We start from the raw sequence: 26822 nt of genomic DNA, 5'->3' as shown, positions 1-26822 counted from the left end.
TTCGATATGTTTAGTTGTGTTCAATGTTAAATGTTCAAAGTTTGCCCGTGTTCATTATTCTGTGTTATATTTCCATTCTATCGCCGGCCTTTGTCTGGGGGGCCTTGTAAGGTGAAAACGAAACTTCCATAAATGATGGTATTCGTTCACAGGGCATTAAGTCACGACCAAGGTTCCGAAATTCTGAATCAATACTAGTACTAACAGTGGCCACCAGAGATAAACAACTGCAACAGTTTGCCGCAGGCTAGCGACGAAAGACAAACCGTTTAGCGGTTGACGAGCAAGCGCTTGTTTTGTCAGCACGCGGTAAAAAAAACAAGGCAGCTCTAATACTGAATTCGCCTCCTTTGAAAGCTGTACAGACACCTACCGTCTGCCCCTAGCATATAATCACTTCATGTCCCTGTGAGGACGTTAATAGCAGCATACTGTCTGCGACAATAGCTGCACCACAAAACAAGCCCATGAATGAAATTCCGATAAGAGTATAATTATATTACCTTGCATCATTCAGTTCACAGCCACGACCTGTACCAATTCAAACAGGACTATGTGACGTCTACGAATCAGTTTACGAGAAAATCAACGCGAAGCTAGCCAAACAAGGTGAACGCATTTCCTATTCATGGCCTGCAAAACCTCTGACGACTTTCCGGTGAAACGACCAAATCAGAGCAAACACTAATTTAGGCAGGCCTACAGTAACTATTCATGGTCTCCAAAAATTCAAACAGAATTATCAACTTTCTTTGAAGCAAGCTAATAAAGGTAACGGAAATACGAACAGTTTCCGCATTTTGGGACTTATTCGCCACAGGGGTTTGGCCTTGGTATGGTTATGCTATCAAACACCACAACCGGAAACGCACCTTTGTTTTGTCTGAGGTCGTGACCTTGACACGTCACTTGAAAGCCAACAGGAAAATGTTGATCAGGCTCAAGTCGTGACATTAATCGTCAGTCTTTCTTTAGAAACACAATTTCTCTGATTGACAGACCGTGACACCTGATAACACGTCCATTTTATCGAAGAAGGGGATTATTTTTGACCGGATGACGTTGGTAGTAAATTGTCTCCCCCCAGTGCACTCAGTGATTAGATCGAAATCGTGTTATCGTAGTCCGGAAAGTGTGTGAGTGTGGGGGGGGGGCGTGTGTGTGGGGTTGTGTGTATATGTATGTGTGTGTGTGTGTGTGTATGTGGGGGGGTGGGTGTGTGAGTGCGTGCAGTGCGTGCGTGCGTGCATGCATGTCTGCCTGCCTGTCTGCCTGCGTGTGTATGGGTGCGCGTGCGTGCGTGAGTATGAGTGTGCCGTGTGCCATTTTAACTTCATTCCCTCCTCCTGTTTTAGAGGCATCCCACCGTTCTTTCTTGATCAATTTCGGTTGATAGACTTGTAAGTTGTTCTTTTGGGTCGAGTAAGCATAACACAAACACGATCAGGTAGAGGCTGTGTTGCTAAAACAGCAACAGCCAAGGGCTTAAAACGAAACAAAAACATCATGTTAACATACAAAACACGGAACATTCCTCACACGTTTCAATGTTAAGTACAATTGCACTATGACATGTTCATCGTAGCTCATCACTCATGTGTACCTTTAGATGACTCCTTCTGTCCTGTCCGTTAATTTCGAGCAAGTCGCACTTGCCAAATAGAGAGCGTTGAAATATGTGCGTACCCATTTAGGCCTATAAACAGTACTTCTCGTCAGCGTGGGTTTTTTTGCTGCTTTTTTGGGGGGATGGGGGGGGGGGGTGGGGATAGCCCTAAATTTTGTGTAGGATACCTACCTCCTGTCGCGCGCGAAATACAGTGACATGATGTAAAAAAGCAACTACAACTGTGGAGTTTGTGTGTGTGTGTTTTTGTGTTTTTCTGGTGTATGTTTTTGTGTTTTTGTGTTTTTTGTTGGGGGGGGGGGGGGGGGGGGGGGGGGCTTACTTCGTATGTGTCACAGGCAGACGGGAGAACTATGATTAGTTGGCTAGTAGAGCATAGTTAAGCTTACACTGTATGACACTTTGCTATTGCGATTTGCAATTAATATTCCAGGGGAACAAACTCCTGTGCACATTCTTCGGTACTGCTAAAAACATACATTTCCAGTCGCGCAAGCACGCGCGCTGATGCACACACACAGACACACAGACACACAGACAGACAGACACACACACACACACACACATATATATATACTCTCTCCCTCCCTCTCTCTCTCTCTCCTTGTAAAATAAAGTTCGTTCGTTCGTTCGTTCGTTCTCTCTCACACACACTCTCTCTCTCACTCGTTCTCTCTCTCTCTCTCTCTCTCTCTCTCTCTCTCTCACTCGCTCTCTGTCTCTCTGTCTGTCTCTGTCTCTCTGTCTCTGTCTTTCTGTCTCTCTGTCAGTCTCTGTCTCTGTCTGTCTGTCTCTCTCTCTCTCTGTCTCTCTGTCTGTCTCTGTCTCTGTCTGTCTGTCTGTCTGTCTGTCTGTCTCTCTCTCTCTCTCTCTCTCTCTCTCTCGGCCCTCTCTCATCAGTGACCACAGTCCAAATTAGATTCTCCTTTACCGTGCGTGATCCTAAGCTCGTCACAAATTGACTGGCGGGTCGGCAAGGAAGCACTTACAAGCACTGTGTCACACCGAGCCGTGGTCAGTCGTGACTGGCTTGGAAATACCACTGGGTCCAATCGGTCACAAACACAGGCACTAGACATTAGACCTTATTTGGGCATCTGAGCAGCTCTCGGTTAAGCTTTGAAAGTCAGTCGCAATAACTACGATCTTCGGCTTTGGCTGTTCTCGCGAGATAGCCGACCAACAGGCTTTGCTATGCCTTTATATTTGCGAGCTTGCGAGAGCTTTGAATGCCTTCGGCATTCGAGTTGCCTGGCTGCAACCAACCACTCGCCTGACAATAGGCAGAAGTAGTAGAGTAAAACCCTACTTTTAGAGGCACAAAATAGAGAGAGAAAAAATAGTAAACCTGAAGGCCGCGGTATTTGACTGCCGAGCACCCTTAAAGGGGTCTAGGAGGGCGAATGTTACTGTTTCAGGGGAGGGGAAGGGGGGAGGGGGAGAGGGGGGAGAGGGGGCCCGGTTAGCAGCCCGGCCGGCTCTCCTGGCTTTAAATCTAAAAAGAAAATATGTCCAAATCGGCAATAAACGATTTTCGGAAATTACTCCGTCGGGTTTGTATGGCTTGCTTGTCCTCTGACAAATAACTTCACACGCCGTGCTCCTGTCCCCGTGTTTCCGACACATCCTTCTCTAGTGCTGGATTGGCCCCTCCAATGTTTGTCCGAGTAAAAAACAAACTTGAAAGGGCATTCACTCTTTCACACCCCACAGAGTTATTTTCGGAGTTCGTCTTTGTGCCGAAGAACATTAAACGTAGCAATATATATGCCTGCCGTGTTGATGTCCTGTGCCTGTGACCAAGAGGTGGACGTCACCAGAGACCGTAGAGTACACACTCTACGGTCTCTGACGTCACTGAGAAAAGCAGGACACTGGTGCCCGGCATGGAATAGGGTCCTTGTGGAAATTCACAGAAGACTTCATCGTGGGGAATTTTGAAGCGTATGGACCTAAAAAGACTAAGGGGTCCTTAACGTCATCACAGGAAATGTTCTCTTTAGAGACATGAGTTGACGATACGCAACAGGGCTGGTCAGAGTGAGGACGAGGGGAAGATGACGGGGTGGGTAAGAGTGATGATGATAAAAGTTTGTTAAAGAGTTTTAGATCTTTGCCGCTACGCAATATAGTTTTTGTTGGCTTGGGTTAGGACCCAGTGTTTCCAATAAGCGTTGCCGGGTGTATGGGGTTTTACAAAAAATATGTTTATTTTCGAATGAAATTCTTTGTAAAAAGGGATACAATTTCAGAGCCACTTTTTAAAACCAAAGGTTAAAGAAGATGATTCAGATTTGTACAGAGAGAGCATAAGAGCATATATATATATATATATATATATATATATATATATATATATATATATATATATAGCACGTAAGTCTTGTTGCATTTACAATTCTAAATAGCTATGCCACAGTGGCGTATGGACCACAGGCGGAAGGTATCGTTCACTGGACCACTACTTCCATAGTAGTCTTTCTATGGAAGTAGTGGTCCAGTGAACGATACCTTCCGCCTGTGTATGGACCAAGGCCAAGAGTGACTTTTGAATGCGATGCTCATGTAAGGAGGAAGGGAAGTAATCACTGCACAAGAACAGAAAGTGAGAGCTAGGCGGTGCCAGTCTTCTGGCGTGTGAGAGAATCACGTGTTATCACATCCAACGCATACTGTCAAAACTTAAATAAAATCGGATCTAAACGAAAAATTAACAAACATTCACTTGTGTTTGGGGTGGTTTTATATGTGTTGCTTGTTTGGTTGCTTGCTTGTTATTTGTTTTTGGCTTGTTTGTGTATTTGTGTGTTTGTGTCTTGTTTGTTTGTTTTTGTTTGTTTGATTGTTTGTTTGTTTGTTTGTTTGTGTGTGTGTTTATTTGTTTTGTATGCACTGCTGAAAAGCCGAGTCTGTGTTCCCACTGTTTTTATTCTGTTCTCTGCTTAAACTATATACCTTCCATACTATCTAAACTATCTTGTAAACCTCTGTAGATTTGTTTGTGATTTTGCGTAGTATAAGAGCATCTTTCAACTAGAAAAAAAACACCCAAAATACACAGCTGTTTCCTTTGCAGACGGACGTACATGACATGCAAAAATCATTCTGCAGATGGGGCATGGGTGTATGTTTTGGGGTAGCTGCCTGAATAGAAGGTTACTCTGTTCCCATGTACATTCACGTGTGTGTGTGTGTGTGTGTGTGTGTGTGTGTGTGTGTGTGTGTGTGTGTGTGTGGACGGTTTGATGTTTCCATGTTAGTTGGTTTTCATGTTGACTCACGGTCCAAGGGGTGGTACTGCTGTTGCCTGCAAAAGTATTTCTTTTAGTATGAGTTGTCTTTCCAAAGATCAGGGGAGAGAAAGCCTTCAGTCAGTACAGTATGTTTGTTAAATATGGTATTACTTCCCTTGCATTTACGCTGCATTGACAACTGTCTTTTGATTGGTCTTCGTTGGAGGTGTGACCGAATACGAAGCAGCGGTTGGTCCAACCCCTCGAAGCCTTAGCGAATTAAATGCGACGAAACAGTCTGTCCAGCCTAGTCCACTTGCAGCGTGTACTCCAACAACATGGTGGGTGTGTTGGACAGTTTTCTGCTTGTTATGCGTGTTGTTTTCTTCTGACCGAACCGACATCGTTCAGTGATGCATGCAAGTAATGTTTGTTTCTCATTTCTTTGCAGACGACCTACACAGACAAAGGACCAAAGGTAAGAGGCATTGATTTTTAATCAAAACATACGACAAGTGGGACATCATATTTTGCGTGTGTTTGCGAGCGCTCGTGGCAATGTCACGTGCTGTGTCCTTGAAAGTCGTGTGGAAGGTTAGCATTGTTTGCTCGACTTTTGTGTAATGTGGACTTATCTCTGACCCACTTTTTGCGTCGTGCTTTTTTTACAGCCTGAAGCAGGCCGCTTCGTTTGCTTCGACCATGTCACCTTTTGGGTTGGAAACGCCAAACAGGTATACACAAACGCCCACCCCACTCATAACACACACTATAGGGTGTTTTTTTTCCCTCGTTTTTCTGTGTTTTGGGGTGGTTTTTTTGCGTCTCTTTCTTCTTCTTCTTCTTCTTCTTCTTCTTCTTCTTCTTCTTCTTCTCTTCTTCTTTATATATATATATTTTTTAATTGTTTATATTATATTAATCACCCATCATCCCCCCCCCCACCCCCAACCTCCCCCCCCCCCCCTGAACTTCACCCCTGACCAAGCAATAGACCGGAACCACCATCACCCAAGCGTAGCAGATTCATCACCATGCTGATGTTGGCTACCTATCACTAAGAAGAAGCTCAGAAGAAGAAGATGTCCATGTTTATATATAGGCTATGTGATAAGATTAGTCTCTCTCTGGGCGAGGCCTGGTTGAAAAAAAGTTTGTTTGTATTGCTTATGCCACAACCCTCATAAAATAAAATGTGATTCTCTCTCTCTCTCTCTCTCTCTCTCTCTCTCTCTCTCTCTCTCTCTCTCTCTCTCTCTCTTTCTCTCTTTCTCTTTCTCTCTCTCTTTCTCTCTCTCTCTCTTTCTCTTTCTCTTTCTCTTTCTCTCTCTCTCTCTCTCTCTCTCTTTCTCTCTCTCTCTTTCACACACACATTTTTGCTCGTTTTTATATTTAGTCAAGTTTTGACTAAATATTTTAACATCGAGGGGGAATCGAAACGAGGGTCGTGGTGTATGTGCGTGTGTCTGTGTGTGTGTGTGTGTAGAGCGATTCAGACTAAACTACTGGACCGATCTTTATGAAATTTGACATGAGAGTTCCTGGGTATGAAATCCCCGAACGTTTTTTTCCTTTTTTTGATAAATGTCTTTGATGACGTCATATCCGGCTTTTCGTGAAAGTTGAGGCGGCACTGTCACGCCCTCATTTTTCAACCAAATTGGTTGAAATTTTGGTCAAGTAATCTTCGACGAAGCCCGGACTTCGGTATTGCATTTCAGCTTGGTGGCTTAAAAATTAATTAATGACTTTGTTCATTAAAAATCTGAAAATTGTAAAAAAAATTAAAAAATTATAAAACGATCCAAATTTACGTTTATCTTATTCTCCATCATTTGCTGATTCCAAAAACATATAAATATATTATATTCGGATTAAAAACAAGCTCTGAAAATTAAATATATAAAAATTATTATCAAAATTAAATTGTCGAAATCAATTTAAAAACACTTTCATCTTATTCCTTGTCGGTTCCTGATTCCAAAAACATATAGATATGATATGTTTGGATTAAAAACACGCTCAGAAAGTTAAAACAAAGAGAGGTACAGAAAAGCGTGCTATCCTTCTTAGCGCAACTACTACCCCGCTCTTCTTGTCAATTTCACTGCCTTTGCCATGAGCGGTGGACTGACGATGCTACGAGTATACGGTCTTGCTGAAAAATGGCATTGCGTTCAGTTTCATTCTGTGAGTTCGACAGCTACTTGACTAAATATTGTATTTTCGCCTTACGCGACTTGTTTTTCTTTTTGTGCGGGGGGGGGGTTCTGACCCAACATGTCCTACATCATATCTTGTTTAATGGTGCCGTTTTACCCGGGCCCCTTGTGTTTTAATTGTTGGTGTGCACATGTACCGGTAAGCTAAAAATGTTTTTAACTCACCCCTAAAGCCGTAAAGGGGAGAAGGAAAAGCGTACAGTTATAATTAAGACAACCAGTTGAAATATATATAATGCACAACAATAAAACATGAATAAATAAGAAAAAAACAGAAAAAAGAAAAAGCTCTGGGAACACACTGCTGTCACTGTCAGAAACTAATCTGTGACAAGTAGAGTAGCTGTTTTTGTCAGCATTCTGCCATTCACCCTGACCTGGAAAAAGGCCAAAAGCCTTGCCCTGCATGTACTGTATGTGTACAATGTAATGTACATGTAACTTGATTAGGCTTTATCACATGTACTGACTTGATGCCTGTATGCATATATATGGCCACTCCTGATTTTGTTTCTCCCTCCCCCCCCCCCCCCCTTTCATTTCTCTCTCTCCTATTTATCAAGATCTTCCTTGACACAGGCTTGAATGTATTTGTAGAATGCTATGATTGCATGGTTATGAGTGCAGATTGTTACACTTTTGTAAGGGGCTGTAGCCTCAGACAATGACAGTGGTACCTGTGGTGAATGGCCACCCTTGGAACTAGAAAAAAAAACCTGTGCGAACACTGCATTTAGGCCACCCACAAAAATATGTTGGTTTAGGGTAACCCGACCGCCCCTATTTTTTCCCGCCGACCCTAAAAATTATTTTTCTTTTCTCAAAATAAAAAAAAGTTGCAATAGCGGCTTCAACTTCAAGCACTTAATTTTTTTTAAATTTTAAAAAGGCTTACCTATACCGACCCTATTTTTTGGGTCACGTTACCCTAAACCAACATTTTCTTTTTTTTTGCCTTATGTTTTGGGAACCCAATCCCCCCTTCCACACACACACACACCCCCCCCCCCCCCCCCTGTTTAGGAGCAGAACAAAATGGACTGACTGTCGGACATTTGTGTGACAATACTTTGAATATAAGCACACACTGTTGTCAAAACTGTAGCAACTGTTGTGATATTTGAGAAGGTAAAGCATCAAGGGGGGGGGGGGCAACAGCACAGGGGTGTGACTTGGAATAATAGGCCGTGAAAAGTAGGATATGCGCCGAAATGGCTGCGATCTGCTGGCCGATGTGAATGCGTGATGTATTGTGTAAAAAAATTCCATTTCACACGGCATAAATAAATCGCATAAGATAAAAATTTAAAAAAAGTAAATAAGTAAATAAATCCCTGCGCTTAGAACTGTACCCACGGAATACGCGCGATATAAGCCTCATATTGATTGATTGATTGCGGATGGGGGGGGGGGGGGGGGGGGGGGGGTATAAAACTGGGAGGGAAGTTGTCAGTTTTACTTCATATTCAAGGTCATGCTTTGCCTGCGCTGCTGACTTCTGGATGTCATAACTAACAAGTTAACCGCTTGTGAAAAATTATTTTAAGAATTTACTCCATATTTTATTTTTCCTGTAACACATAGAAATGTACATTCAAAAGGTTCCCACAGTCTTTCAAAATTATTAAAAACTTGAAACAAAAATACATGTACTCCCCTTTTTTAAGTCTTTAAAAGTTGTAAAATTAGAAAAGGGTTTGTACATGTTTTTACATTCTCAGTGGGGTAGGGACGGTGCCTGCTGCAAACAAAACAATTAGTAGAAAATATTTATTTTTCTGATTTAATAAACTTAAGTTTTATTCTGTCTTGAGCGGTCTCTGCTGCGACATTGAAAGCTGCTTGCATGTTGTGATCCTATTCTATTCCCAAGCGGTTTTCCTACACCAAATGTAGTTTATCTTGAATTTTAAAAATAGATAACGGAAGAACAAGAGTTGAACAATACTTTCCTTGTGTGTGCGTATGTGTGTGTGTGCCTCTTTGTGTGTGCGTATGTGTGTGTGTGCCTCTTTGTGTGTGCATGTGTGTGTATGTGCCTGTTTGTGTGTATGTATGTATGTGTGTGTTTACCTCTTTGTTAATGTGTGTGTGTTTGTGTGTGTGTACCTCTTTGTGGATGTGTGTGTGTGTTTGTGTGTGTGTACCTCTGTGGATGTGTGTGTGTTTGGGTGTATGCCTGTGTGTTCGTGTTTGTGTGTGTGTTTACAGGCAGCCTCCCACTACTGTGTGCGGATGGGATTCGAACCTTTCATGTACAAGGGGCTGGAGACGGGGAGCAGACAGGTGGCCGCCCATGTCATCAGGCAGAACAAGGTAAGACTCGGGGAACTGTGGGGAAGTGTAGGTGTATATATATGTGCCCGTCTCGCCCATGTCGTCAGGCAGAACAAGGTAAGACTCGGGGAACTGTGGGGAAGTGTAGGTGTATGTGTGCCCGTCTCGCCCATGTTGTCAGGCAGAACAAGGTAAGACTCGGGGAACTGTGGGGAAGTGTAGGTGTATATGTGCCCGTCTCGCCCATGTCGTCAGGCAGAACAAGGTAAGACTCGGGGAACTGTGGGGAAGTGTAGGTGTATATGTGCCCGTCTCGCCCATGTCGTCAGGCAGAACAAGGTAAGACTCGGGGAAGTGTAGGTGTATGTGTGCCCGTCTTGCACATGTTGTCGGTGACCATGTCTTGAAGTGTGCAGCTTTTTGGCGTAATTGTTGCTTATACTGCAGATGAATGGTGTTAGGAAAACCAATGTAAAGTACTGTTCCCATGGCAGACTTTAAACCCACTTTTATAGCAAATTTTAAAGCGGCGATTCTCGGCATACTTCAACAGACCTGTGCACATCTACGGTTTCTCCGTAATTTCTCCAATTTGTTTATGCAGAATACGGTGCTACGGATTTTTAATTAAAATTCCGAAATTCCGACGTTTTACGCCAAAAAAAACAAAAACACTTTATTTCTGTTTTAAGATGTTTTGACCAATTTTAGTTGGCCGTTGCGCTGAAAATACGTTTTCCGATTCACCGGAAGCGCGCGCGTTCTCCGCATTGAGTCTTTGTTCTTAGACTTAGTTCGTCCAGCGTCTGCATGGCAACTTGTGATTGAAGTGAAACATGGAAAAGAAAAAAAGATTGTGAGATTCAAATAGTGAAGAGGAGACACCAGCTCTGTCACCAAAGAAGAAGAAAACGGCACAACAGTGCTGGAAGTCCAGTCGGCATTCTCAAGACAACCTGGAGATCGTAAAATCCAGCAAAGGAGACATTGGACCTTTGAGCTGCCGTTACAGCTTACCACTGAAACATTTTAAAAACTACTGAAATTTGGTTTGTTTACTACTGATGAGCGTTTTGAGTGTGCACAGGTCTGCTTCAAGCCCAGTTCAGCTATGGGAACAACCTCCTAATGCAGAAAGAGCAGCCTTGGTTAAAGCCAACCTATCTGTAAGAGTTTTTTGAGTCGCGGCTAAATCTGTCCTAAATCGAACCTAAATCTTTGGGGCCGTTCACATAGCTGACTTTTCGATGACTTGGCTTCAACAACTTGGGAGCAATTTCAAACCAACAACAAAAGAAAAGTTGGGGAGAAGTTGGTTGAAAGTCTGCCATGTGAACAGTACTTAAGGCTCAGAAAGTTGTGGTGAAGTGTTGTTGTATGCTGGTCTTTGTGTGTGCATGCTTGATAAATAGATTAGCTTCCATCAGTACAGTAGACTTCCACTATATACAGTAGACTTCCATCAGTACAGTAGACTTCCACTATATCGCCGTCTTTGGGGTCATGCTTGATGAATAGATTAGCTTCCATCAGTACAGTAGACTTCCACTATATCGCGGTCTTTGGGGTCATGCTTGATGAATAGATTAGCTTCCATCAGTACAGTAGACTTCCACTATATCGCGGTCTTTGGGGGCCCAAAGAATCAGAAACGCGATATACTTTAAAAAAAATACATATATTTTTTAGTCACTTGAGAAAAAGTGACTCTATGTAATCGGTCAGTGTTAGTCTGTCCGGCCGGCCGTCCGGCCAGCCGGCCGTCCGGCCGGCCGACCGTAGACACCACCTTAACGTTGGACTTTTCTCGGAAACTATCAAAGCGATCGGGCTCATATTTTGTTTAGTCGTGACCTCCAATGACCTCTACACTTTAACGATGGTTTCGTTGACCTTTGACCTTTTTCAAGGTCACAGGTCAGCGTCAAAGGAAAAATTAGACATTTTATATCTTTGACAAAGTATCTCGGAAACTATCAAAGCGATCGGGCTCATATTTTGTTTAGTCGTGACCTCCAATGACCTCTACACTTTAACGATGGTTTCGTTGACCTTTGACCTTTTTCAAGGTCACAGGTCAGCGTCAAAGGAAAAATTAGACATTTTATATCTTTGACAAAGTTCATCGGATGTGATTGAAACTTTGTAGGATTATTCTTTACATCAAAGTATTTACATCTGTAGCCTTTTACGAACGTTATCAGAAAAACAAGGGAGATAACTAGCCTTTTCTGTTCGGCAACACACAACTTAACGTTGGGCTTTTCTCGGAAACTATAAAAGTGACCGGGCTCAAATTTTATGTGAACGTGACTCATTGTGTTGTGAATAGCAATTTCTTCCTGTCCATCTGATGCCTCATATAATATTCAGAACTGCGAAAGTGACTCGATCGAGCGTTTGCTCTTCTTGTTTTTAGTTGGTCTTGGTTTCAACCTGCAAACAAGAATTTGATTTGGATGAGTAATGTCTGAGTTCATCCGAGACAATAACTGCACTCTGCAATTGCACCCCAGTTCAGAAATAATGTCTTCGCGATATAGCCAAATTAGCGATATTGTTGTGGAGATCGCTAGATACCACTGGAATCGAATGGAAGGATATAGAACATTATAGAACTTACTTTGATTAAGTGCGCAGTCACTCATGACGTAAGCGTAGACGCTCATCGAACAGATGGAACTGTGTAGATCTAACCAGATTAGTGTCGATGTTTCCCGAATATTCTCGTATGTCCATTAACTATATAAGTAGGGCTGCGCACACGTATTGTTGTTCTTTACCAGTCTTGCACTTGTTCTTTCTTACACTGTGCTGAGAGATATTGTCACCGTTGTTCCAGCTGTTAATAAATCTACAGAACCTACACATATCGTTGTGTCTCCTTTGCGACTGAGAGTGACGAAAGGAAAAACACGACAACTGGCGTCGCCGACAGTTACTTCCCTTGTCTATTCGGAGTGACTTATTACTGCAAAATGACGGAAACAGAGCAGCTGATAACGCTTCTAAGGGAGCAGTTGGAGCAACAGCAACGCCAGCACAAGGAAGATATGGAGCAACACATGCACCAGATGGAGTTGATGATGAAAGTGTTCAGTGGTGCCGCAGCTTCTGCCAGGGAGGAAAGCTACGACGATCCGAGTGCTTCGAATCTACGTTTTCCCATTACTACACAGGCAGCTGCAATCCCATCTTTTGTTGCGTTTGATGCAACATCGGAACTGTGGCCTGACTACTGGTCAAGATTTTGCACGTTTGTGGTCGCCAACTCCGTACCGGAGCAGCGCAAGGCTCAAGTTTTCTTGACGAATCAGACTGCTACGGTCTACAAACAACTGGCAAATCTGGCTACTCAGCAAAATCCGCCCAAGGACATCAACAGTTTGACAATGGACGAGATTGTCAAATTCATGAAAGAACAGTTCGACCCGAAACTCTTCATAGTGCGAGAACGTTTCAAGTTCTGGAGTGACATGAAACGGAAGCCAGGCGAAACTCTCCAGGAGTTAGCAGCGCGCATACGCCAAGACGCCGCTACCTGTGACTTTCCTTCGATCAAAAACCCACAAGACGAAGCTCTGAGACAGAGATTCATATGTTCTGTCAACAATGAGGCTGTCTTAAAGGCTCTATTCAAGATCAAGGACACAGAGCTGGATTTCGCACGTGCTGTCCAAGTCGCGATTGAGACTGAAGACGCAGCGATGGTTGCCAAGGAAACTGTCTACGGTTCCAAGACCATGCCAGTCAACAAGGTCCACCAGAACAAGACTACGGGTCCACGAAAGAACCACAAGCAGTCTAATTCCACAGACAGGAAGTGCTACCGATGTGGAAAGGCCCACAAAGCAACAGACTGCCCCTACAAAGACGCCAAATGCCGATACTGTGACGTCACAGGACATTTGGAAGCTGTCTGTAGAAAAAAGCAACATCAGAATCGGGAACGACATTCCCAGGCTTCCGTGAAGAGAGTCACGAAAGCAGAGCTTGTCAACGCGATCCTCGGTGAAGTTCCCCAAGATACTCCTAGGTTGGATGTACCCATAACAATCCAGGACCGACAGTTCACCATGGAACTGGACACCGCAACTACAGGAAATTTTGTTTCTCTTCCGGTCTGGAGACAACTAGGAAAACCGAAGCTGGATGACGTCACACATCGTTACGAGTCTGCCAGCAAGCACGACCTGCCCGTGCTGGGAACTTTCATGGGCCAAACCAAGGATCCAGTGACTGGTAAGCAAAGCTCAATTCCGTACATCGTCACCAAGATCCCTCATCTGAATCTGCTAGGACGCAACGCAATCCAGACTCTGGGAATTTCTGTGGACAATGCTCTAGGACTGAGGAGCATAGAGAGTCACGCAAAGAGTGAGGGTGCAAAACCTACGCATCCAGCGACCTTCAACGCGCCTTATGCTGCCCTGCAACGTGATTGTCACAGACTGTCTGATAAATTCCCAAATCTCTTCAAACAAGAATTGGGATGTCTCAAGGACTTCGAACTGGACGTGAAGTTCAAGTCTGATGCGAAGCCGGTTTTTCACAAGGCACGTCCGGTACCTTTCGCTCTTCGTGATGACCTCGCCAAAGGCTACGAAGAAGGCATCGCCAAAGGAGTCTGGAAGCCAGTCCAGTTCAACGAATACGGAACGCCAGTGGTACCAATTCGTAAGGCACAAACCTCGGGCACCCTGAAGCCCAAGCTACGGATCTGTGGTGACTACTCAGTGGGCATCAATGATCAGCTTGAAGATCACCGTCATCCAATGCCACTCCCAGAGGAACTGATGCAGAAGCTAGGAGGTGGATTCGGATACACCAAGATCGATCTTGCTGATGCCTACAACCAGATCAAGCTGGCACCAGAGAGTCAACGCAGGCTAGCCCTCAGCACTCACCGTGGGGTACTCCTGCAGCAACGACTTCCTTTCGGGATAAAGTCAGCACCTGGTTACTTTCAAGAGATCATGGAAAACCTGACCTGTGATCTACCTGGTGTTGCCGTCTTCCAAGATGATATACTCGTCAGCGGGAAGGACGCCAACGACCACCTGAGCAACCTGGAACGTTTGCTCACTCGTCTGAACGACAAAGGACTCAGATGTCGTCGTGAAAAGTGCGAGTTCGCACAAGCCAGTGTGGAATACCTTGGACATACCTTATCGGCCGAAGGGATCTCCAAAGGATCGAAGGTCGAGGCAGTTTTGAAAATGCCAGCCCCTACGGACGTCTCAAGCTTGAAGTCTTTCTTGGGCTCAGTTCAGTTTTACGGGAAGTTCATCCCTAACCTGGCCAGCATGGCAGAGCCGCTCTACCGCCTGACGAAGAAGGCGAACCCCTGGAAGTGGGGAGATGAGGAACAGGCAGCATTTGAACAGTTGAAAAATGTGCTTTCCTCGGATCAAGTTCTGGTACACTTCGATCCAAACAAGACTTTGGGACTAGCTTGTGACGCGTCCAACGTTGGAATTGGAGCAGTCCTATTTCATCGCTATCCAGATGGAAGCGAGCGCCCAATCGCCAACGTGTCCAAGACTCTCACGGCTGCAGAAAGGAACTACAGCCAAATCCACAAGGAGGCATCCAAGTCTCAGATGACTCCAGACTTGAAAGCTGTCGTCAAGGTAACCAGACAGTACAAGGCCGGAGATCCTGTGTATGCTCTGTACCATGGACCTCGCCGAGACAAACAACACCGATGGGTACCAGCAGTCATCAAGAAGTCTCTGGGTACTCGCTGCTTCAACGTCATGGTCATTCCTCATGGTCCAGTATGGAGACGACACTGGGAACAGCTACAGCCACGCTACACCACTGAGGAAGACAATGAACCTGGTGAGGAAGTGGACACTGTTTCTGAACTTGTAACAGATCACCCCATGGAGATCTTGGAAACTGTGCCACAAACTCGGAGACAGACCAAACCCAAAGGTACTCCATCCGTTCCAGAGTATGGACCAGACAATCCAAGACGGTCAAAGAGAACACGCAAACCCACAGAGAGACTTTGCTGTTGATGCTTGAGGAGTAGCATCAGTTTAGGTGGGGAGGTGTTGTGGAGATCGCTAGATACCACTGGAATCGAATGGAAGGATATAGAACATTATAGAACTTACTTTGATTAAGTGCGCAGTCACTCATGACGTAAGCGTAGACGCTCATCGAACAGATGGAACTGTGTAGATCTAACCAGATTAGTGTCGATGTTTCCCGAATATTCTCGTATGTCCATTAACTATATAAGTAGGGCTGCGCACACGTATTGTTGTTCTTTACCAGTCTTGCACTTGTTCTTTCTTACACTGTGCTGAGAGATATTGTCACCGTTGTTCCAGCTGTTAATAAATCTACAGAACCTACACATATCGTTGTGTCTCCTTTGCGACTGAGAGTGACGAAAGGAAAAACACGACAGATATGGTGGAATTCCCCTGTACTTGGTGTACAGGAGAGTTCTCACAAAAATAGTGCATTTGGCAATATGTGGTTTTCTGTGAGCTAACAAGATGTTCTGTTTTTTGTTTAAAGATTAGTTGAATGACCTGGCAAAATATTGCATGTCATTAGTAGTTAGCAATCTTCTGTGGTACCAACAAGATTTCTCAGCAGGCTTTTTGTGAAATGAAATCTACCCTTATGACCTTTTAGTTTTGAAGCAGTGTTATGTTTTGATTTTGCCTTTAACGCTTTTTTCCCAACTGATGTGCAGATCATTTTTGTCTTCCAATCTATGCTGGAACCTGGCAAGCCAGCAGGTTGGTTCTCTCTCTCTCTCTCTCTCTCTCTCTCTCTCTCTCTCTCTCTCTCTCTCTCTCTCTCTCTCTCTCTCTCTCTCTCTCTCTCTCTCTCCCCCTCTCTCTCTCTCTCTCTCTCTCTCTCTCTCTCTCTCTCTCTCTCTCCACCTGCCATCCTAAATAATTATTTAACTATTTGTTTTTCTAGTTTCTGAATGGTTTTATTTGCTGTTGACAACATCTGTTTCATTGTATTTTCTGTTGACAACATCTGTTTCATTGCGTAAAGGTAATACATTTTCTTTATATAGTCAATTTTTGTAAAGATTTTAGTCAAGCAGTATGTAAGAAATGTTAAGTCCTTTGTACTGGAAACTTGCATTCTCCCTGTAAGGTACGTTGCAAGCCCCTGGAGCTAATTTTTGATTAGTGCTTTTGTGAACAAGAAACAATTGACAAGTGGCTCTATCCCATCTCCCCCCTTTCCCCGTCGCGATATAACCTTCATGGTTGAAAACGACGTTAAACACCAAATAAAGAAAGAAATACATTTTCTTTACTTTCTGTTTAATTAATTTTATGTCGCTCATCATGTTCATAGAAGTTAATTGTGTCATTTTACAAAGTACTGTACATGTGTACCAGGTGAATACACATTACCATGCACACACACACAATGCATAGACCTGGGAACCCATACGATTTCACCATCTGTGCGTCTGATTGTCTAAAATACGATCAGTACACAATGAAAAAATTTCTGCTATAAAATTCTTTTCTTCAGAAGCGCATCCCTGTCATTCCTCTATATTCACTGTTTATTTTAATGATTAAGAATAACTGTACTACTCAGCATTTGATCAATGATTACAGCTTTTGTCATTAGACATTGAAAGAAGCATTTGTTTTAAATGTATTGGTAAACTTTATTAACGGTACAACACACGCGTGCACATTATGTTTGAATCATCGATGTTCAAATGCTGTTGACACTCATTTTTCTGAATATATGCCGAGTTTGTTTGAGAATACTCCAAGTACTATACAAGGGGTTCTCAGGTTGGAAAGCAATGTATCTTCACAGTTTTAACCTTCAGAAATTTAACAATGTTAACACTGTTTCCAACTGTATGTCTGGCTTACATCTGCACAAATTGATGTTACATTCTGTAAATACAATAATAATTCAATAAGCATTCACTAATTACAAGCACATTACACACAAAAAATGTGTCATGGACTTTAAGATACAGTGAACTTTTGCAATATCCTGTTACACTAATTCACTAATTACAAGCACATTACACACAAAAAATGTGTCATGGACTTTAAGATACAGTGAACTTTTGCAATATCCTGTTACACTACATCTGGATGAAAAATATGCATAAGTCCAAATGTACTGGCAAACAAAATGAAAAAACGACGGGCGCTGTGGCGTGGTGGTAAGACGTCGGCCTCTTAATCGGAAGGTCGAGGGTTCGAATCCCAGCCGCGGCCGCCTGGTGGGTTAAGTGTGGAGATTTTTCCGATCTCCCAGGTGAACTTATGTGCAGACTTGCTAGTGGCTTATCCCCCTTCGTGTGTACACACAAGACCAAGTGCGCACGGAAAAGATCCTGTAACCCATGTCAGAGTTCGGTGGGTTATAGAAACACGAAAATACCCAGCATGCTTCCTTTGAAAAGCGGCGTATGGCTGCCTTAATGGCGGGGTAAAAACGGTCATACACGTAAAATTCCACTCGTTTCAGCCCACGAACACAGAAGAAGAAGAAGAAGAAAATGAAAAAACTCTTACATGTCATTAACCTCAAATGGTCGACCAGCCAGGGGTCAGAATAACGCAGCAGATAAAATAAAATTGTTATATATACTGGTTAAAGGCATATGTACGCGCTCCCGTGTTTACAAAGTGTAGTTTGCCCATAATCGATGTCAAACGCACCATAAGACCATGTAATGACGATATGTCGCCATGCGCGGACCATATACATGCATTACAGCTTGTTCTAGCCTCTGAAAAAGTGAGGATGTCAACAAAGACGCGGAGTTATTTCCCTTGCGTCAACGTTCCCTCTGTTGGCAAATCTATAAATAGGACGATCTAGATCAAAATAAAAATTCAAATATCTCAACATTTAAGGGGTCCTAGACCACAATATCTTGCAGGGAACTTTTTTTTTTTTTTTTTTTTTTTTTTTTTTTTTTTTTCTATTAGGGCTTTATTATGGACTGTGAACTCAATAAATTTTAAAAGAATTGCAAAGAATAGTTAAGGGATCTTGAAAGTTGAGACAAGAAAAATGCATAGAATTGGTACTACACACATAGTACTATCTTGGTTCGAAACTATTATGTATGCAAGATATTTTTTTTTTTTTTTTGTTTTTTTTTGTTTTTGTATTTGCCAAGCACATCATCGTGGGGCTTTTAATCCATAACATGCATCCGTCTACAATGTATCTTCATTCATCCTTCAACATGTATAATAAATATGTAAATGGCAAGTATACAAGACATACAACATTAGGACCTAACCGACAGACGGACATGTAACATACCGACAATACTGATAAAAAAGAGAGAGAGAGAGAGAGAGAGGGAAAGAGAGAGAGAGAGAGAGAGAGAGAGAGAGAGAGAGAGAGAGAGAGAGAGAGGGGTAACAGGGTGACAGACAGGTAAGAGGGAACTTAATTTAGCATGTCTCCAGCTGTTGGTAAAGCAATTAGCGTGTATAGTCATCGAGTACATATGGCTTTAAAGCAAGATGCTACGCATTACAAACAATTGCTACGCCAAGCTAAAGATTGCTACGCTTAAACAAATAATCACCTGCATGCAACAGTTCCTCCTTATATGAGTTATGGTACTCGTTTCTGCTTCTCATTACGTGTAGGGGTCACAAAATGGGTCGTAAAACATCGTCTTCACTGAAAAGTGGCACTTCAGATACTGTCTAATGAGCGAGTTATGTTCCTGCTTTCTCATAAAACTCTATTAAAAATGTCTTATGCTTGTACAAGATGATATAAATGCGGATGTGGGAATACATTTTAGAAAATGCTACTCTTGAACACCATTTGCTACGCTGAAAATTAAAAACTCCAAATTGCTACACTTGAAGCTTCACACTGGTTGGCAGGTCTACATGATTTGCAGGTGTTTTTCAGATAACTGATTATCTCTTGCAGAGATGGGTGCTCACTTGGTGAAACACGGCGACGCAGTCAAAGACGTGGCTTTTGAGGTCGAGGATCTTGACGCCATTTTCAAGGTCACTTAAGTGTGTGTGTGTGTGCGCGTGCATGTGAGGGGGTGGGGGTGAGCCTGTAAGGTCTTGCCTGTCTTTGCACTTCTTCTTTTTCTTCTGCGTTCGACAGACTGCACGATTTAGAGTCTCTCTCCGAGGGATGCCGCAAAGCTGGCCGTGCGGCGGAGTTCATATGCCGTTTGTCTTTGCACTAAAGTTATGTTAACAGCAAAGGGGGGTGGGGGGAGGTAAAGGGAGGTTCAATTGTATACTTATATGAACGAAAACACAGATCAGTAGGCTTACCCTTAAATGATTGTAATCATTATACTAATTAGCTTTTCAGCATCACTATTTCAGTCCCCTGCATAAGGCCAGGCGTATTTAGTAGCATCATATGCTTTGCAAGGAGATCAATCTGTGTCACTTACAAAATAGGCTTTTGTGATTGTTGGAGGAAGGGGGAGGGTGTCTGTGGTCTCCATTCAAGTGTTCAGACACAGTGTCATGCCAATCAGAGGAGTTGTTATTGGCATAATAGGAAAAGGAATGACCCTTCTTGTAGAGTTTTTGATTTGACATTGCAAAGACTCCCATAAAAACACCGAGCATTGTGTTTATTGCCTCACTGTTTTAAAGAAGCACAACTCTTGCTTTCCCAGTATTCTTCTTCTGCTGCGTTCATGGCCTGAAACTTCCACTCCCACATACAGCCATGAGTGGGATTTTACGTATATAACCCGGGTTTTTTTCCGCCATTTAGGCAGCATGGGATGTATGCTTGCTTTATTTTCTTGTTTCTCTAATCCAATGAACTCTGATATGGGTAACAATCTCAATCTTTTCAATTCCTTCTTGGTCTTAAGCCAGGATTTCAACATTCAACCTTCTACATGGGAGGCAGACGTCTTATACCCACTTGTCTGTTGCACCCATCCTTATCCAGAATAAAACCCTGACAGACTTATATTTCTGAACATGGTGTGTTCGTGTTACCATGACAGACTTATTTGTGAACGTGGTGTGTGTAACACGGTTTGTGTGTTACCAACAGACTTATTTGTGAACACGGTGTGTCTACCACAGTGTGTGTGTGTGTGTTACAACAGGGAGCGGTGCAGCGCGGGGCCCAGGTGGTGGCAGAGCCATGGGAAGAGAGTGACGAGAACGGCAAGGTCAGAATGGCGCGTGTTCAGACCTACGGCGACACAACCCATACGCTCATCGAACGCAGCGGCTACAAGGGGCCCTTCCTGCCCGGATACAAGCCCGCCCCTTACACGGACCCTGTTGCTAAAGCGCTGTGAGTCTCTTGTGGAGAAAATATAATTATATATGTAACGGAGTGTCTGGTGCTCAAGAATCACATTCGGAGGCAAAGCCAGTCAAACAGAATTGAGAATTTAGAGCTAAATCAACAGCCCCACAAAACAATGCTATGGCAACGCAAAGATTGGCAAGAGCATACCAGGTGACAACGGCAGCCAGACCCCATCACAAACAGCTAATCCACATCTCACGGGTGTGCTGTCTACGGAAGTACCCAAATCATCAAGCTACTATAAATCGCTCGCATCAAGGCAGGGTAAAATCTCCGTCAATGCAGAGTAGATCATGTCTGTAACAGGGGAGACTACTGCGTCACCATGTCGCATTGACATCCTCACAGGCCTCTATTGCCCTATTACGGCATTATCTGGTGTAACGCTGTATTCTGAAGTTGGACTATTTTTGTTGAGACAAGAGGGTCTACTGTGTGAGCCTACCACTTGTACTAGCAGCTCCGTAGAGGTTGGAACGGGGGGGGGGATAAAATGGGGGATTCCACTGCACTGATCTCTGTATGGAAATGAACAGGAGACTCTGAAATTTGTTGGGAGCCTCAGTCTCTGAAGTGTTTGTGAAAGCATGGTGGTAGCTATCATGCGATGAGTTGTTGCATTTATTATCTTGTGTTGTTGCAGGCCGGTGATAGGTCTGGAAGTGATTGATCACATTGTGGGCAATCAGCCCGACCTGGCCATGACCAACGTGGCCGAGTGGTACGTACAGTAATAACATCTGTCCTCTGTGTGTGTGTATGTGTGTGTGTTTTATTCTGTCTTGTTTTGTGAGAGTGGGGGGGGGGGGGGGGGGTTGGGTTGAGTTCAGAGAAAGATCAGGTTTTAGAAGAAAAAAGTTTTCTATGCTGCTACCCCCCCCACACACACACACACACACACACACACACAGAGGCAGAAAGCAGCTTGTCCACAAATCTTTCTGTCAAGATAATTGCAATGTAGTGTTTTAACCTTCACCGTGCTTCCTGAACGACCCAGAGCCTCTTAAAAGTGTCTGTATCTCTGAAACTTTTGGGAGTTTTGGATTAAGACTGCACGTAATCCTCAAACACCATAGGACCCTCCCCTCGACCACTGTCTGAAGGATAATCTTCGTAAAAAAAACACAAAAAAACTATGAAGCAATTTGAACTGAGCAGTCCGGATGATGTGGGTCGCCCCACGACCCATATGCAATTAAAGAAGGAATTTAAAATGTTTATCCCCATTCGGATGGCATGAGTTGTGTATGACTCGTACTCTGCAAAGATGCGGTTAAGAGTTGATCCCTATTGGGATGGCGCGACCTGTACTTTTTGAGTCACTTGAGAAAAAGTGACTCTATGTAATCGGTCAGTGTTAGTCTGTCCGGCCGGCCGTCCGTAGACACCACCTTAACGTTGGACTTTTCTCGGAAACTATCAAAGCGATCCGGCTCATATTTTGTTTAGTCGTGACCTCCAATGACCTCTACACTTTAACGATGGTTTCGTTGACCTTTGACCTTTTTCAAGGTCACAGGTCAGCGTCAAAGGAAAAATTAGACATTTTATATCTTTTCTCGGAAACTATCAAAGCGATCGGGCTGATATTTTGTTTAGTCGTGACCTCCAATGACCTCTACACTTTAACGATGGTTTCGTTGACCTTTGACCTTTTTCAAGGTCACAGGTCAGCGTCAAAGGAAAAATTAGACATTTTATATCTTTGACAAAGTTCATCGGATGTGATTGAAACTTTGTAGGATTATTCTTTACATCAAAGTATTTACATCTGTAGCCTTTTACGAACGTTATCAGAAAAACAAGGGAGATAACTAGCCTTTTCTGTTCGGCAACACACAACTTAACGTTGGGCTTTTCTCGGAAACTATAAAAGTGACCGGGCTCAAATTTTATGTGAACGTGACTCATTGTGTTGTGAATAGCAATTTCTTCCTGTCCATCTGATGCCTCATATAATATTCAGAACTGCGAAAGTGACTCGATCGAGCGTTTGCTCTTCTTGTTACATTAAATGCTCCTTTTAAAGTATGGTTCATACACGACCGACATCATCTGGACAGTAGTCCAAAGCGTGAACCCGTGAAGGTTAAAACAGGGACGTCTGGAAGACGGTTGTGTCTTGGAAAGGGGGTTCCACTGTATTCATGTACAAAACCACAAAGCGTGTTTTCAGGTACGAGAAGATGTTGATGTTTCACTTTGTACATGTATAAAACCACAAAGCGTGTTTTCAGGTACGAGAAGATGTTGATGTTTCACTTTGTACATGTATAAAACCACAAAGCGTGTTTTCAGGTACGAGAAGATGTTGATGTTTCACTTTGTACATGTATAAAACCACAAAGCGTGTTTTCAGGTACGAGAAGATGTTGATGTTTCACTTTGTACATGTATAAAACCACAAAGCGTGTTTTCAGGTACGAGAAGATGTTGATGTTTCACTTTGTACATGTATAAAACCACAAAGCGTGTTTTCAGGTACGAGAAGATGTTGATGTTTCACTTTGTACATGTATAAAACCACAAAGCGTGTTTTCAGGTACGAGAAGATGTTGATGTTTCACTTTGTACATGTACAAAACCACAAAGCGTGTTTTCAGGTACGAGAAGATGTTGATGTTTCACTTTGTACATGTACAAAACCACAAAGCGTGTTTTCAGGTACGAGAAGACACTGATGTTTCACCGATTCTGGTCCATCGACGACAAGCAGATCACCACAGAGTACTCTTCCCTTCGTTCCATCGTGGTCACTAATTACGAGGAGACGATCAAGATGCCCATAAACGAACCTGCGCCCGGCAAGAGGAAAAGTCAGATCCAGGTAACTCTTTTTCCTCAGTAATGATCACTGCTTGCTATTTTTTGACCATGTGTAATACGCTGAACAAGAATAAGTCTTGAAGACAAAGAGAAGGCATAGATGCCAACCTTCTGAAGTCAAAATCCAGGAGCCAGGGGGACCGTTTAGTCTTGAATATGAGCAGGGAGAAGTTGTACAATTCAGGAGATTGCCGGAAAATCCGGGAGGGTTGGCAGCTATGAGAAGGCCTTGTGATTGCACTGAACAAAAATATTTCTTATTGACGAAGAGTAGGCATTATGAATGTGGATTACAGGTATAGAGCTCTTGCTTTCCTCTTCAACTTGTCACTTTTGTTTTACCACATTTAATAATCTGAACAAAAATAAACTTTAAGACAGAGAAGACCTTATGCATGCGGTTTACGAGACTTTATTTATAAGAGAAGCTGAGATGCTACTGTCTGAAAATAAACATGCTGTGAAATGTAAAAGTTTTTGAAACTGAGAATTTTGTGTAAGTAGCGACGATTGTGCACATTGAAGACTGAGATAGTCATGTTTGCTTAAAGGCATATGTACGCGCTCCCGTGTTTACAAAGTGTAGTTTGCCCATAATCGATGTCAAACGCACCATAAGACCATATAATGACGATATGTCGCCATGCGCGGACCATAATACATGCATTACAGCTTGTTCTAGAGTCTCAAAAACTTTGGATGTAAACAAAGCCGCGGTGTTAGCTCCCTTGCATCAACGTTACATCTGTTGCCAAATCTATAAATAGGACGATCCAGATCAAAATGAAAATTAACATATCTCAACATTGAAGGGGTCCTAGACCACAATATTTTGCAGGGAACTTAATTTAGCATGTCTCCAGCTGTTGGTAAAGCAATTAGCGTGTATAGTCATCGAGTACATATGCCTTTAAGAAACAGATAGGTATACATATGGCAAAAGTTTTCAAATGACCCGTTAAACAAAAGGAGGATGTATCTTCATACATTGTCCACAAAAAAAAGTTCATTATCTGTATCATATGTGTCTGTCTGTCTGTCTGTCTGTCTGTCAATCAATCAATCAATATGAGGCTTATATCGCGCGTATAACGTGGGTACAGTTCTAAGCGCAGGGATTTATTTTTTTATTTTTTTATTTTTATTTTATGCAATTGATATCGCGCACATATTCAAGGCGCAGGGATTTATTTATGCCGTGTGAGATGGAATTTTTTTACACAATACATCACGCATTCACATCGGCCAGCAGATAGCAGCCATTTCGGCGCATATCCTACTTTTCACGGCCTATTATTCCAAGTCACACGGGTATTTTGGTGGACATTTTTATCTATGCCTATACAATTTTGCCAGGAAAGACCCTTTTGTCAATCGTGGATCTTTAACGTGCACACCCCAATGTAGTGTACACGAAAGGGACCTCGGTTTTTCGTCTCATCCGAAAGACTAGCACTTGAACCCGCCACCTAGGTTAGGGAAAGGGGGGAGAAAATTGCTAACGCTGACCCAGGGTCGAACTCGCAACCTCTCGCTTCCGAGCGCAAGTGCGTTACCACTCGGCCACCCAGACCTGTGGGTTGACGTACTGTTAATGTAACGTTTTGCCTTGGGCCAAAAAAAAAAATATGTCTGTTTCCGGTAACATCGCCGAAAAAAATAGGGTCGGTCGGTCGGTCGGGTTTTTTTTGGTTGTTTTTTTACCTTTTTCTTACGTTTTGTTAACGTCTTTTTACGCTTTTTTTTTATTTTTTTATATAAACGCTTCCTTAGTTTACTTACAATTATTTAGCACATGTTTTTGACCTAGATATATTGAAACTAAATAAAGTATACTTGACTTCATATTTTTTGGGTTTTTTTTGCGAAAAGCGAAAAAACCACTTTAGGGTCGGCGCTTAAAAATAGGGTCGGTCAGGTTACCAGAAACAGACATATTTTTCTTTTTGGCCTTGTCAATAGTTAAACGTTCCAATAACCTACAATTCTTGTTTTTTGGTTCTGAATTTTGGAATGTTAGTGAGTCCATCTGTATTTGGAATGTTAGTGAGTCCATCTGTATTTGGATTTCGTCATACATTGGTTGCGTTGTACATTAAACTAGACACAGGTAGTTCTGAAGAAAAACACAAATTTTTCTGTCAGTTTGCTGTTTTGAAATATTTCTGCCTATAACTGTGATGTTTTTATTGTTCTGCATGTGCCTTTGTAGATAGCAAGGATGTCGTTAGGCGTCGGACATCAGACCGATTAACTGCCTCAAATGTCTGATTCATATGGTCAAGTGTCCGTCAGATGTCCTATTATACTTTGTAGAGGGCAGACAGTCCGATTAAATTTTGCTCACAAATGTCAAACTTCTTGTAACACTGTATTTATTTTAGATCGCAGAGCTGATAAAAAGAAGAAACCAGAGAGAACAGTTGGTAGCAGCCGATGATTTGTACATATGACCACATTGTCTGTAAAACGTAAAATGTCCTTTTGACATTCATGAAGCCGGTCAAATGTCCTATTTGTGGTGTTGAGATCAGGACATCTGCCCGATTCACAAAAATTGGTAGCAACATGCCTGATTTGTACATATGACCACATTGTCAGTAAAACATGTCATATTGACATTCATGAAACCGGCACGATTTTGTTGTAAGGCGTCCGCCCAGTGATCGGGAGGTCGTGGGTTCGAACCCCGGCCGGGTCATACCTAAGACTTTAAAATTGGCAATCTAGTAGCTGCTCCGCCTGGCGTCGGGCATTATGGGGTTAGTGCTAGGACTGGTTGGTCCGGTGTCAGAATAATGTGACTGGGTGAGACATGAAGCCTGTGCTGCGACTTCTGTCTTGTGTGTGGCGCACGTTATATGTCAAAACAGCACCGCCCTGATATGGCCCTTCGTGGTCGGCTGGGCGTTAAGCAAGCAAACAAACAAACAAACAAACATTCATGAAGCTGGTCAAATGTTCTATTCGTGTTGTTGAGATCAGGACATGTGTCCGATTGACATGAATGTGTAGCAACATCTGTGGGGGAGGGTTTGGTGTTGCTGTAAAGTCATGCACGGTATGCACTATGAGAAGAATGTGTACTACCCTTGCTTTGTTTCAGGAATACGTGGACTACAATGGCGGAGCTGGGGTGCAGCACATCGCTATGAAGTCCAGCGACATCATCACCTCGGTAGGTGTCGCTGTCTGCTTCATGCAGTCGCTTGTATTCTTTCCTGACTTGCTTTTTGACTGTCTTGCACAGACAGATATAGACACACAAAGAAACACACACACACACACACACACATGCAGATTCACACACATGCACCC

At 43.0% G+C, this 26822-nt stretch overlaps 1 protein-coding gene across 2 annotated transcripts in view; it reads left to right on the top strand.

Annotated features, from left to right (window-relative positions):
• Positions 1 to 5133: 5133 nt before the first annotated feature.
• LOC138975180 (4-hydroxyphenylpyruvate dioxygenase-like) overlaps positions 5134 to 26822 on the top strand; it is a 28383-nt gene continuing 6694 nt past the window's right edge. The window contains exons 1-10 of one of the 2 annotated variants that reach the window (XM_070347838.1): positions 5134 to 5201; positions 5312 to 5338; positions 5532 to 5594; positions 9294 to 9398; positions 16078 to 16123; positions 19296 to 19378; positions 20464 to 20657; positions 21319 to 21396; positions 23343 to 23505; positions 26611 to 26682. In XM_070347838.1, coding sequence (XP_070203939.1) covers positions 5199 to 5201; positions 5312 to 5338; positions 5532 to 5594; positions 9294 to 9398; positions 16078 to 16123; positions 19296 to 19378; positions 20464 to 20657; positions 21319 to 21396; positions 23343 to 23505; positions 26611 to 26682 — 834 coding nt within the window. In that variant the 5' untranslated portion in view covers positions 5134 to 5198. Of the gene's footprint in view, positions 5202 to 5311; positions 5339 to 5531; positions 5595 to 9293; positions 9399 to 9572; positions 9699 to 16077; positions 16124 to 19295; positions 19379 to 20463; positions 20658 to 21318; positions 21397 to 23342; positions 23506 to 26610; positions 26683 to 26822 lie in introns of those variants that run through there. The other variant, XM_070347839.1, reaches the window with a different exon arrangement.

This window comes from Littorina saxatilis, linkage group LG9 (assembly GCF_037325665.1).
Source record: "Littorina saxatilis isolate snail1 linkage group LG9, US_GU_Lsax_2.0, whole genome shotgun sequence".
Taxonomy (NCBI): Eukaryota; Metazoa; Mollusca; class Gastropoda; order Littorinimorpha; family Littorinidae; genus Littorina; species Littorina saxatilis.
The sequence above is the reverse complement of the archived record's forward strand: the minus strand, read 5'-3'. Positions and strand labels throughout refer to the sequence as shown.